The sequence below is a fragment of the Pan paniscus genome, chromosome 12 (assembly GCF_029289425.2).
Source record: "Pan paniscus chromosome 12, NHGRI_mPanPan1-v2.0_pri, whole genome shotgun sequence".
NCBI classification, from domain to species: domain Eukaryota; kingdom Metazoa; phylum Chordata; class Mammalia; order Primates; family Hominidae; genus Pan; species Pan paniscus.
The window spans coordinates 20,437,099-20,451,189 of record NC_073261.2 but is presented as its reverse complement, the minus strand read 5'-3'; the positions used below and the strand labels follow the sequence as shown (position 1 = coordinate 20,451,189).

Below are 14,091 nucleotides of genomic sequence, written 5' to 3'. Positions count from 1 at the left end.
AGTCGTAAACTCTAGACCTATTGCCTATATTCTGATCAATACTGCCCATATATCCAGTTTCTATCACAGTCACAAAGGGAGTCACTGTGTGATTATGTGCTTGCTATCTAAATTGTTAGGCAGCTCTTAGAACATGAACCCAAGACATTTGGTGTGGGTGTTCCTGATAAAAATTTATTTGCTATTGAATCATGCTGGTTCAGTTCACCATATCTTTCCTCAGTGCAGGCCGGAACTCTGCATAAATACTATACTGGGATATTTGTCATGTGGTTAATGATTTGCATGCTTACCCTAGGGAGGGAAAGATGAAAGAATGCAAAGGGGTATACTTTGTTACTGGGTGGAGTAGATATTTTTTTGTGTTGTATGGTTTAATGATAAGTTGATCACCTATCCCACAAAATGTACCTTCTTGACATTAAAAGAATAATAATACATGGATCGTTGTATAGCTTGTATAAAATGATGGCAGATATTTTCTTGGTACAGGTTTTAACAAAAAGAAGGAAAAGAACATAATCATTAGTGTAGCTGAAGAACTTGGCAATGCTGACAGTTTTGCTAAGAGCCCTTTAAAAAAAAGTATAAAAAACGATTTTCCACAGAGATGTGAAATTTAAGCTTTTCTTAACGTCCATGAGTTACCAAATATTTTATTTTTCCCTTGAGCTCACTGAAGACTTCCTCTCTCTCTCAGAAGTCCATCTGAAAGATAAAATCTTTCTCTGCTTTCCAGCCTTGTGTTGGCCACAGAAGTAGGCTGAGTTTCTTGTTCATCTTGTGTTCCTTATCGCTCTCCTGTGGCCTTTCTCTTTGGTTTTGGGACCATTTCAGCTTGAAGCCACCTGAGCCAGACCTAGCTCACAGCATTCCATCCTTCATGCCACCCCCTGCACCTCCTAATCTAATATCTCCAAGAGTAGGACTATCCTCTGCCTCTCATTCCTGACCTTTAAAAATAAAAACCATTTCCCCCACACATTATCCTTAGTGCCCACTTCTCATCCTCATTCTTCTCTTGCTCACTTTCTCTTACATTGAAATTCTACTCTTATTTATCTCTTTATTTATTCCACTATTGTAAACTAGTGATGGAATTAAATTGCCTTTATTTTGCCTTAGGACAGGGGAGTACGTTATGTGGTTGGTGTCTAAATGAGGGATCATGTATCTTAATTAAAAACTCTACCCAGGATTTGGTTACATTTTGATGAAGTATTATCATCTACAGGTAGTGTGTAACAGCTCCAGACTGGAGGAAGGGTGTCTTTGTTTTAAGTGTCCTTGATCATGAGGCTCAAATGGCAAAAATCTGGTAAGAAAGTCCAGGACAGACTCCCTGACTGCTCTCAGATCTCTGTGCGGAAGGTTAGGGTGCTTCCTGTCATCTTCTTCTGGTAATCCTTGTCAAATTCTTCATTTTGGGCCACAGTAAAATAGTTCTTCCAGTCTCCAGGCATCCCTGAAACAAGGCAAAATCTTAATGATTGCTGCAGGAGTACAGGGAGATGTAAGCCTGCACCCTCAGGACCCCACCAAGAATGAGGAGAAACAGGCAACTTGCCTCTCAAAGGTTGTACAGTGGTGCTGCTGGAAAGAATAAATAATGGAGCATGAAACATTACTGGAAAATCTAAGCAGACCATGGGGACCACAGAGTTCCATTTGACATCTTAGACTACAAAGCTTATCTACCTTTCCTCATAAAAGGGGAGATGGAGTGGTCCATAATGCTGGTGGGCAAAGTGGTATAGTTGGTCATTGGGTTTTGCTTCATTACATCAAAGGAGGTGTGATAGATGATTTTATTCAGAATTTCCTCTGATATGTCTTTTTCCAGGAACTTCAGTATCTTCTCAATTTCCCGCTTTGGGTCCTGTATGTGGAACAGTCACACCAAACAAATCATGTTGGGTCTTCCCTTGGGGATGATGTTCCATTTGGACAGTATTTGGAGAGAAATGAGTTAAAGGATCATTTGAACACATTTAAAAAATATTTCTCAAGTGACTCCTAGTGCCAGATACTGTACTGTCCCAGATACTGTAGCAACACAAAGATGAGGGTTGTCCCTGCCCTCAAGAGGCTTACCTTGAAGGAAAGGAATTAAGCATAAACACAAACAATCACAAGGCTGGCTGAGAAAGTACATGCTGCCTACGTACAGACAGAGTGCCAGGAGATTTGGTGGGAAGGAGCAATGATATCTCCTGGGGGAGAACAGGAAAGGCTGTGTGAAGGAGGAACAATGTTGGTGGTGAAGCATAGTATAACTAACTCTAGTATTTGGACTACAACAGATGGCAAAAAGAACCTATGAACTTAACAGAAGGTCACTAAGAGGAGGAATAAAAGGAATCTCAAGTTGACCCAGAAGTATAAATCCTTATTTCTTGGATCTTTTTGATCAAAGAGATACAGAAAGAGAGAAAGCTATAGCTTTTGATTAAATTTCTGAGGACATCTCAGATGCTAGTTTTGTAATTCTAGGATGCTGATGCACTGGGTCATGAGAGTGAATTTGTGCAGGCACTCAGACACGATGGTTTGAAATTCAGAAATCAGTCCACTGTCCCAATATGTGGGACTAATCCTACCAGTGTTTATATGGATTAAACTTTGCTTTATGATGTGGGGTTGAGGTGTACAAGAGGGAGAAGGAAGCTAAATTTCTTTTTTCTTTTTTTTTTTTTTTGAGACGGAGTCTCGCTCTGTCGCCCAGGCTGGAGTGCAGTGGCGCGATCTCGGCTCACTGCAAGCTCCGCCTCCCGGGTTCACGCCATTCTCCTGCCTCAGCCTCCCGAGTAGCTGGGACTACAGGCGCCCACCACCACGCCCGGCTAATTTTTTTGTATTTTTAGTAGAGACGGGGTTTCACCGTGTTAGCCAGGATGGTCTCGATCTCCTGACCTCGTGATCCGCCCGCCTCGGCCTCCCAAAGTGCTGGGATTACAGGCGTGAGCCACCGCGCCCGGCCGCTAAATTTCTTGAACACAACTATGTACACTTTACAAGTATGATAGTGTAAATCTTTACAATGATCTCATGAGATAGATATGATACCATTTTGCAGATAAAGATATCTGGCTTACAAGTGCCAGGAGCCAACAGATTGATTCAACTATAAAGCATGTGCTATTTCCTGAGGAAGAAGAATATTTTGAAAACTGAATTAAAGCAAAGCAGATTTAGAATACCGAAAAAGTAGTTAGAGCTTTTGAGGATAAAACTGAGTTGCAAACAGTGTCATGGACTTGCACTGAAGGCTCTTCTGCATGAAAGCCCATGCACTAAGGTTCTAAATAGGGATTGATGTATCCTAGGATGTGGGAGGATCTGATGGAGATGGCACTGCCCTCACCTCCTTCATGTCCTCGTAGAAGAGGTAGAGAATGCGGTGCTGGTCTTTTGCATCCCACCATCCCTTTACGTGGTCATACCAGGAACCCCACAGCACTGAGGGGAAGGAGAGAGATGAGATGTCAATGCAAGCATGAAACTTGTAAAACAAACGTGAATATTTCAAATAAAAGGGGACATTTAATAAATACAACCAGAAGACAAAGACCTTGGGCAGAATTCTTATTTGCAGAAGGCAGGGATTTTTTTTAAAGTAGGGTGATGATAGAAAGTATTCTGGATCCCTTGGCTTATATTTCCAACCTTGAACTTATTACTCCATGAAAGATTGTCTTGTGGCCAGGGATTCAACACCTTTATTTTCCTTGCATCGTCACATAGTGCATTGGTCAATATTATGCAATAAATATTGTTTCTGAACAGGCTGATTTTAAAAAGAAGACTTTTACTGTGAAAAATTTATAAGTACTGGATATTTGGGCACCTTCACTCTCTTCAATGATAAATAGAAGGAAGAGAGGCTCGCTGGGTATTTTTTGTTGTCTCTGCCAACTCACTTTCCATCCTCTTGTGCTCTGCCTGGTGCCCTGCAAAGCGACCTGCATGGACTGTGTCAATGATTTCCTTTGCCCTCAGGATTATAGCTAGACTGTGTCAGCAAGAGGCATAGGAAGGCATTTAGAGGCAGAAGGAGAGGAGGGCATTGTGTTTATTTCCCTGATGCCCTTCCTGTTGGCTCACTGCTTCCCCAACCAAAGGCTTTAGCTCTTGTCAAGGGGTCCTCTTTTGTCTCTGGAGAGATATGGCTCCCTGCTGGTACTCTCCCCAGAATACTGTACTAGCCCTTGTCAGTTTCCTTAAACTCTGCTCATAGCCTTGTAAATAGTCTCTTTGTTAGAGTCTTCCCAGATGACCCAGTTTGAGTGTGCCATCTACTTCCTCATAAAACCTTGATGGATATAGCTGTTCAATGAAAATTATCTTCCTTTCTGCTGTCAGCAGGTGAATGAATAAGGAAATATGAACTCACAGTTTTCTTCCACTCACCTTTTCCAGCTTTGAATGTCTCAACATATTCCTCCCATGTACCAGGGTCAGGCAACATTGTATTCATTCTTGAGAAATGATAGTAGGAGACCAGACAGTCCTTGGCATTTCTAGCCACATAGATAATCTGGAATCAGCCAGCAAGAGGAATGAGAGGCAGAGAGAAAACAAGACAGAGAAATATCATTATTCAATGCAGAGGACCATAATCTTAGAAAGCCTCTTTGTAGAATCTTGGACTCTCCTATTTGAATAATTTAATGTTCATGCATTCTATCTCTTCCAGTTTGTCTAGGTGCAGTTCCAGTTTATGGCTGTGGTCTTAGCGTGATCATTAAGAGCACCCCTTTTCTCTGATAGAAGTGTCCTGTTTGCATGGTGTATACTACATTCACCCTAACTGTGATATTTCTGGAGGTTAAGGAGGCTACCCATGTTGTCTTCATCCATTCACGGTTCTATAACAAAATACCACATGCTGAGTAGCTCATAAACAACAAAAACTTATTTCTCACAGTTCTACAGGCTGTAGAATCCAAGATAAAGGTGCTGACAGGTTTGGTATATGGTGATGATCTGCTGCCTCAAGACAGCCATGTGTTATAATCATGAATCCCATTCATGAGGGTTCCCTACTCATGGCCTAATCTCCTTTCAAAGGTCCCACCTCCTAATATTATCACTATCGGAGTTAAGATTTCACATATGAATTTTGAAGGGACAAATGCAGACAATAGCATGTGGTATATTTTTCAGTGTGTGAAGGTTCCCCTTGGCTTTCACTAAGCAAGGAATCTAAACTAGGTTCTAGGCTGGAAGGAGCTAAAGCAACAAGACATTTGGTTTAATTTCCATGATATGAATCCCAGCCTTACCGATAAATTATCACTCCTACATTCATTTGCTGATGAGGATGAAGGACCCTTGAGGCAGTGCTAAATCCATCTTTGGAGCTGTGTGTGATGGTCTTCTCATAGGGCAGGCATGGTCTGGTGAGAAGGAGCTGACTTCTTGGCTTCTTGTCCTGGTGACCCCTCCTCCCCTCATTACTCTGGCTGCCATCCCATCCTACCCTGCTGTATGCAATCTTAGCAGGGCTGGGGAGGAACCATTCTCAGTGGTTTCTCAATAATTTTTGTCTTGTGTCTCACTACGGAACTTCTGTGTCCAACACAACCAGTCATCCAGCCCTATTTTACTCTAAGTGAATTGCCCTAGGTTCTTGCTTTCCATCTTTGCTCACTCAGATGAATGCAGTCCTGGCATGACTCTGTTTTTCTGCCCCCTTTCTTGCTGCTGGCTTCCTATCCAGCATTTATGAAAGCTTTTATGGTGTCAAAAAGTATGATGCAAGTGCAAAGTCTTATTATTATGTACATATATTTTGTGTAATATTCCTTAATGCTTAAGTTGCTTATTGCCTTCTAGGCCTAAATGGAAATGGGAAGTCCTAGGCTAAACAGGGAACATATTCAGATGTACATTAGGTGTGGGGTCCAATGTCAAATAAAATTTCTGAGAACTTCTTGATTCATCTGTATTAATTTCCAATTGCTCCTGTAACAAATTACCACAAATGACTTAAAACAATGTAGATTTATTCTCTCACTGTTCTAAAGGCCTGATTTCACTGGGCTAAAGTCAAGGTGTCAGCAAGGCTGGTTCCTTTAATGGCTCTGGGGAGAATTCATTTTCTTGTTTTTAGAATCTAGAGGCCACCTGTACTCCTTGGCTCTTGACGCCTTCATTGAATCACTCCAAATTCTTGCTTCAGTTGTCACGGCTCCTATTTCCTCCTTTGATATGCTTGTTTCCATCTTTTAAATACCCTTGTGCTTCCCTGATTTGCTGATTTGCTTCCCTGAGATCATACCCAGATCACCTGGCATATCAGCATATTTAAGACCAAGATAATCCAAGATAATCTCTCCATCTCAAGATCCTTAACTTAGCCACATCTGTGTAGTCCATTTTGCAATATATGGTAATATTCCCAGGTACTGGTGATTAGATGTAGGTATCTTGGAGTGACTATTATTCAGCCTACCATGCCATCATAAAATGAAAAACTTGGACTAAGCTCCCTACAGTCTTTTCCTACTCAAATAATTCACACCAAGTCTAAGTGGATAAATGGAAGTGCTGCCACTGAGATGTTTACATTATTTAGAAGACGTGATTTTACAAAAATATGTTAGTATGATGACTAACCAAGTGTTAGTGTGTCTTCTGACAATGAGTCTACAAGATTTGGAAGTAATATTGGTTCTTGAGGAATAAAATTAACATACAATTAGTGAAGGTATTTATCTGTGGGAATAAACCAAGAAGTTTTCACAAATCTGGGTGATCTGGGTATGATCTCAGGGAAGCAAATCAGCAAATCAGGGAAGCAAAGCAAGCAGATACTTGGAAAACTATTCAATCATATTGTACCTTATTTGGAGATAGAAGATGGACAAAATAAAGAGCTAGTGAGTCATGGAAGCTCAGAAAAAAGAGCAGTCACTCGCATCGTGTATCTGAGCACTGCACCAAGGACAGATAGTCTTGGTTAGACTTGACTGTTATGGTTTCCTTGGTGAATTCAGTCTAGAAGGTTGAAAGACTCTCCAGCTGTCATAGCTGAAAAACACTTTTTAACATCAACAGACTCTCTCAGCAATCTTCAGATAACTGTTTACAAAGAAGCTTGCCCACAAGCAGATGATATGTTGGTCTAGCTGATACAAGCATTTGGTTCTGCTGAATGGCTATACTTTTCATTGCAAATGAATAGGTCGATATTTTGTTTATATTACACATTTCATTAATTTAAGACTAACTTATAAAGCAGAAATCAAAAGGAAACCCTGCTACATTCAATGTACACTGCATTTATCGGATCTGAATTAGAAAGTGTCAAAATAAAAATATATTTTTTGAAAATGAAGGAAATAAAGGTCTAACAGTTCCTAGGATCTTGCTTCACAAGATATGCTTTCTGAGAGTGTCGATCTCTCAGTTGGTATTAAGGGTGGGCCAAACCAAAATAAGACAAAATCATATTTCTCATCCTGAAAAGAAGAGAAGCAGATTTTGGATACCAAGGTGTACATAATCTCATCAGGGCAGCCAGATGGTGGCCATGAACACGGGCTATTCAGATCTCTGAATGTGGAAAGTAAGTGATGGATGGCCTCAGCTGCTGTACTCTGAACCCACTACCATGCTCTTTATAAGACCACATTTCCAAACGGCTGCTCTTGGCTGGTGAGTAAGCACAGCAGACATGCTAAGGCAGGCCCAGTCTATGAGATATGGGACTCTCTGATGGTTGACTTTGGCTAGAGGACTCCCCAACAGCTTGGATGAATCTTGCTCATGGCTGCATTGTAGTGTGAGTTTTCAACTCTCCTTCCTTGCCTCTCCTTCATAGGGGTCAGACTTGCATCATGGTCTTATTGCTCTCCATCCTTATTTGTCTTACTCCTCTTTTCACAGGTTTTCCTCCAAATAATTCTCTTTCAGGTCTGACTCTGCCAGCTCCTTAGAGGACACAATCTAAGAGATCACTCTTCCTCAGGAAATACCTGCTTTGTTTCATTGATCACCTTCTTTGAATGTGGCTTAGATGGCAGACAGTCAGAATAATTTTGTCTGAAAATTTCCCAATATGTACCCAAAAATAATATTTTAAAGGAAGATGAATCCAGAATGGAGTGTGTGGGAATGTGGAGTAATGCCACCATCTGCCCTATGGCTCCACTGGCTATCTTTCTTTTAGTGTCTTTGACTGTTTCTACTTAGAGACATTATTTGGCCATGCCAATCAAACTCGGTTTGAAGACTTGGCTCTTCTTACCTTTGAATTTTCTTTCCAGAAGGAAGGTGGTAGCATCTGAATAGGCAGATGAGTCTTCAGAGTTCTAGGAGAAGGCATTTTGTTAGCCAGATCCAGACCTGGGAAATAAGGCCACACAATTCAGCCAAACATTTCTCATCAGCTGCATAGATTCGATATTAGTACCGTGCCAATCATTTGAAATCAGATTGACCCAATAGTCAGTTCTCTGTCTAAAATAATAATTTTTATGCCTATGTTCCCTTTCTGATGACAACTTTACTGCTCATTCTGGTAGAGGAAAGCACTGATGAAATATTGAAAACTATGGAGGCACATTACTTCCCTTAGTTGTTGGGCATTGGTGTGTGCTTGTGTGGGCAGATAAAGATGTTTGAGGTTGGTGAGAACAGCTCTGTAATAGCCCCAGTAGCTCTAAAGCATGCAAGATTTTCTTTCAACTTTTACTTTCAAGGCCAAGAACCACAACAGCCATCAGACATGTGCAAGCATTGTGCTGGGAAATATTTTTAGTTGAAAAACTGCCTTATAGTGATCAAGTCATTTTTCCAAGTTAGTAAATGTGAAAGCCAGGATTAGAAATCAGTGAGTCTATGAGTGTGGAGAGTCAAGGAAGAGAAGTTTTGTGAAAAACAGTAGAGAGGCAAGAAAGATTTAGATAAAGCACAGACGAAGTATTCCTGGAAACAGAAAGTCCAATGCTAACTGCTAAAATGCTGAATATAGGCCGGATGTAGCCATGTGCAGCACCAACTTCAGGGGACAGGTTTGCAAGTAAAGCATAAGTGTCAGTAATGGAGAAGATAGCTTCTGATGGAGAATGAGATATGTAAGGAAAGGGAAGTTCTCCTTGGAGGCATAGCAGTAAAGGGATAGAAGGAAGCAAGAGGGAGAAAATTAAAGTAAAAATTTTGCATAAAAGAGAGAAAGAAAAAGCATGCCAATTTCTTCTCCTCCCCACTAACCAGTACTAAATACTTATAAACAAAACTGCTCAGAAGAAGGCAGAACTGACAGAAGAGGATGTTTTTGAACTAGAAACTATGTTCATGAAGTATATAAAAATAGGAAAAAAACACACACAGATTTCATTGACACAAAGCTACTATAAAGATCAAAGAGTCAAATAAAAAAAATCAAATCCCCACAAAATCAACTACAAAGCTGAAAATGAAAATGCAACATTTTAAACTAAATTAAATATCTTGAAACAAACATTTGAGAATATGAAAATAAAATCTGAAATCAGAAGTACAAAAAGTAAGGACAGACGTGGACAAAAAAGGAAAGTGAAAAAGATTTGAGTGAACTCAACAAAGAAGTAGAAGAAAAGGCAAAATAGCTTTAAAAATTAAATTATAAAGTGGATAAATGGGGAATAGATTTAAATGAAAATATAAATGCTATTGAAGAAAAGCACTAAAACAATTGAGACAATGACACAAGAAAAAGAAATAAGTAAAAGGTTTCAGAGAGCAAGTGGCTGACATTGAAGACAGGTGAAGAAGGTCTAACATTAGTAGAAGTTGGAGTCCCTGAGAAGAAAATGAAAACAGTGGAATAAAACTAGTATTTAAACCTGTAATCTGAAACAGTTTTCTGGAGAAAAAGACTGGAATTTATATGTTAACCATGGGGTATTGGGAAAGTTGATTCATAATGATCAACTCTGAAATATATGGTAAAATTATTATATTTTATGATTAAAAAAAATCATGCCTCATGCAAAAGATGAAATAATCCTGAAGGTGAATAGAACCAAACTGGCATCAGACTCCTGAAAACATCATAAAAAGCAAAGAAACTGTTGATCAACATTTTAAAGAAATTAAGGACAGAAAATCTGAAAGAAAGATGTTATCCCCAGGCAGGCTGTGCTTTAAGTATCAAGGATAGACAAAAAAAAAAAAAAGGTTTAAATGTGCAAGGACTAGGGAATACAGTACACATGTGCCTTTCCTGATCAGTTAGCTAGAATAGGTTCCATTCAATCAATAAATGACTTGGAAATCTTCGCAAAAAGGATCGATGGTGAATATTTCACATTATATAATATTACAACTAAATTAATGAGGATAGATCAAGAGTAGAAGAATAATGTGTAAACCTTATAGGTTCCCACAAAGTAGTAATAATACAACTTAATATTTGAAATATGATTATTTGCTGTTGTATAATTAATAGGGGGAGTCACAGTATTCCTTTGAAACCAGCAGATCAGATAGTAAAAAGTTAAGTAAGAGAAAGGAGGAATTAAGGTTTTGTAAAGGGTAATAATACACAAGTAACCACTACAAAAAAAATACAAGCTTTTCTAAATACAAACACACCATCGAAACAAACAATCCCCCACTTTTTTAAAACAAAAAGGAAAATAAAAAGGATATACTAAATAGGGAAGGAAACACAGTAAATATTACTTTTTACAACAGTAATTTGAACAAGTGATGATACGACATAATTGTGACCAACATGTCAGTCATATCAATAAATGTGAGTGGTTTAAATAACCTATTAATATTTTTCAAATTGGCTCATAAAACCTAACTATATGCATTGTACAAGTGAATACCCGGAAACATAATAACTAATATAAGGTAAAAATAAAAGAATGGATAAAGATATAAAACAGAATGAAAACTATAAGAAAGCAAGGATTGTGGAGAGCAAGATGATGAATAGAAGGCTCCACTGATCATGCCACCTCTCTGCCCCCTCTGCCGTGCAAGGAACGCCACCTTAATAACTATCTCTACCAAAGAAGCACCTTCATAAGAACCAAAAATCAGATGAGCACTCACAGTACTTGGTTTTAACTTTGTATCCCTGAAAGAGGTACTGAAGAGGTTAAAAACAAAACAAAACAAAACAAAACGTGACTCTTGAATTGCCAACAACACCCCTGCTTCGCCCCCATGAAGTGGCAGTGTGGTGCTGAGAGCATTTCTGTGCATTGGGGTAGGGAGAGAACAGCAATTGTGAGGCATTGAACTCAGTGCTGTCTTCTTACAGCAGAAAGCAAAATCCGACCAAACTCAGCCGGCGCCTGTCCATGGAGGGAGCATTTAAACCAGCCCTAATCAGATGGGAATCACTGATTCCAGTGGTTGGAATTTGAGTTCCTGCAAGCCTTGCCACTGAGGTCCAAAGTGCTTTGGGGTTGTAAATAAACCCAAAAGGCAGTCTAGGCCACAAGGACTGCCACTCCTAGGAGAGTCCTAGTGCTGAAATGGGCTCAGAGACAATGGACTGGTCGGGGTATATGACCTACTGAGATACCAGCCCATGTGACTAAGGGAGTGCTGGCATCATCCCTCCCCTACTTCCAGGCTGCACAGCTCATAGGACCAAACGAGATCTGTTACTTCCTTTTGAGGAGAGAAGTGGGAAGAGTGGGGTGGAGTTTGTCTTGCATCTTGGATACCAGCTCAGTCACAGCAGGATAGGGCACAGGTCAGAGTTTTGAAGTCTCCCTTCCAGGTCCTAGCTCCCAGACATTTCTAGACACACTATGGGCCAGGAGGGAATCTGCTGTCTTAAAGGGAAGGATCTTTAAAAATGAGTCTTGGCCAGGCATGGTGGCTCATGCCTGTAATCCTAGCACTTTGGGAGACCGAAGCAAGCGGATCACGAGGTCAGGAGTTCGAGACTAGCCTGGCCAATATGGTGAAACCCCATCTCTACTAAAAATACAAAAATTAGCCAGGCATGGTGGCACGCGCATGTAATCTCAGCTACTTGGGAGGTTGAGGCAGGAGGATCGCTTGAATCTGGGAGGCGGGGGTTGCAGTGAGCCAAGATCACACCATTGCACTCCAGACTGGTCGACAGAGTGAGACTCTGTCTCAAAAAAAAAAAAAAAAAAGAATGAGTCCCGGCAGCATTCATCACCTGCTAACTGAAAAGTCCTTGGGCCCTGAATAACCAGCAGCAACATTCAGATACTATGTTGAGGGCCTTGAATGAGACCTTGAGACATGCTGGCTTCAGGTACCAGCTTGGCCACAGTGGGGTACAGCACCAAGTAGGCTGTTGGAGACTCTCTAATTCCAGAACTTGGCTCTTGGATGACATTTCTGGACCTTCCCTGGGGCAGAGGGGAGACTACTTCCCTGATGGGTGTGTCCCAGGCCAGGCAACATTCACCACAAGCTGACTGAAGAGCCCTTGGGCCTTAAGGGAGCATCAGTGGTAGTCTGGCAGTATTCCCTATGGGCCTGTGGTAGCGGTGGCCATGGGATGAGGCTCCTCTGCCTTTGGAAAGGGAAAGGAAGAGTGGGCAGGACTACATCTTGTGGTTTGAATGCCGGTTTAGTCACAGTACAATAGAACACCAGGTAGACTTCTAAGGTTTTTGACTGTAGTCTCTGGCTCCCAGATGCCACCTCTGGAGCATGTGGGAACTCATGATGAAAACCCTTATAAAACTGGGTATAGAAGAAACATACCTCAACATAATAAAAGCCATATATGACAGACCCACAGCTAGTATCATACTGAATGGTGAAAAACTGAAATCCTTTGCTCTAAAATCTGGAACATGACAAAGATGCCCACTGTCACCACAGTTATTCAATACAGTAGTAGAAGTCTTAGCTAGAACAATCAGAGAAGAGAAGGAAATAAAAGACATCCAAATTGGAAAGGAAGAAGTTAAATTATCCTTGTTTGCAGATGATATAATCTTATATTTGGAAAATCCTAAAGACTCCACAGAACTATTAGAGTTGATAAAAAAATTTGGTAACAGCAGGATACAAAATCAACATACAAAAATAAGTAGCATTTCTGACAACAGTGAATGATCTGAAAAAGAAATTTTAGAAGTACTCCTGATTATAATAACTACAAATAAAATTAAATACCTAGGAATTAACTTTATCAAAGAACTGAAAGATCTTTATAATGAAAACTATAAAATACTGATGAAAGAAGTTGAAGAAGACACCAAAAAGTGGAAAGATATTCCGTGTCCCTGAATTGGAAGAATCAATATTGTTAAAATGATCATACTACCCAAAGCAATCTATATATACAATGTAATCTCTATCAAAATACTGATGACATTTTTTCACAGAAATAGAATAAACAATCCTAAAATGTACATGGAACCACAGAAGACCCAGGAGAGCCAAGGCTATCCTAAGCAAAATGAACAAAACTGGAGGAATCACATTACCTGACTTCAAAAAACCAAAGCACCATGGTACTAGCATAAAAACAGACACACAGATCAATGGAATGGAATAGAGAACCCAGAAACAAATCCACACTCTTACAGTGAACCATTTTTGACAAAGGTGCCAAGAATATACACTGGGGAAAAGACAGTCTCTTCAAAAAATGGTGCTTGGGAAAACTGGGTATCAATAAGCAGAAAAATGAAACTAGACTTCTATCTCTTACTGTATACAAAAATCAAATCAAAATGAATTAAAGACTTAAACCTAAGACCTCAAACTATGAAACTACTACAAGAAAACATTGGGAAAACTCTTCAGGACATTGGTCTGGGCAAAATTATCTTGAGTAATACCCCATAAGCACAGGCAACAAAAGCAAAAATGGACGAATGGGATCACATCAAGTTAAAAAGGTCCTGCCCAGCAAAAAATACAATCGACAAAGTGAAGAGAAAATCCACAGAATGGGAGAAAATATTTGCAAACTACCCATTTGACAAGGGATTAATAACCAGAATATATAAGGAGCTTAAACAACTGTATGGGAAAAAATCCAATAATCCAATCAAAAAATGAGTAAAAGATTTGAACAGACATTTCTGAAAAGAAGACAAACAAATGGCAAACAGGCATATGAAAAGGTGCACAACATCA

At 39.9% G+C, this 14,091-nt stretch overlaps 1 protein-coding gene across 1 annotated transcript in view; it reads right to left on the bottom strand.

Annotated features, from left to right (window-relative positions):
* Positions 1-1,352: 1,352 nt before the first annotated feature.
* The window catches only part of LOC100988713 (sulfotransferase 1C3-like), a 79,367-nt gene continuing 66,628 nt past the window's right edge, over positions 1,353-14,091 (bottom strand). Inside the window, exons 7-9 of the mRNA XM_055108372.1 lie at positions 3,365-3,459; positions 1,699-1,879; positions 1,353-1,465 (exon numbers count right to left, since the gene is read on the bottom strand). Of these exons, the coding sequence (XP_054964347.1) occupies positions 1,353-1,465; positions 1,699-1,879; positions 3,365-3,459 (389 nt within the window). The remainder of the gene's footprint in view (positions 1,466-1,698; positions 1,880-3,364; positions 3,460-14,091) is intronic.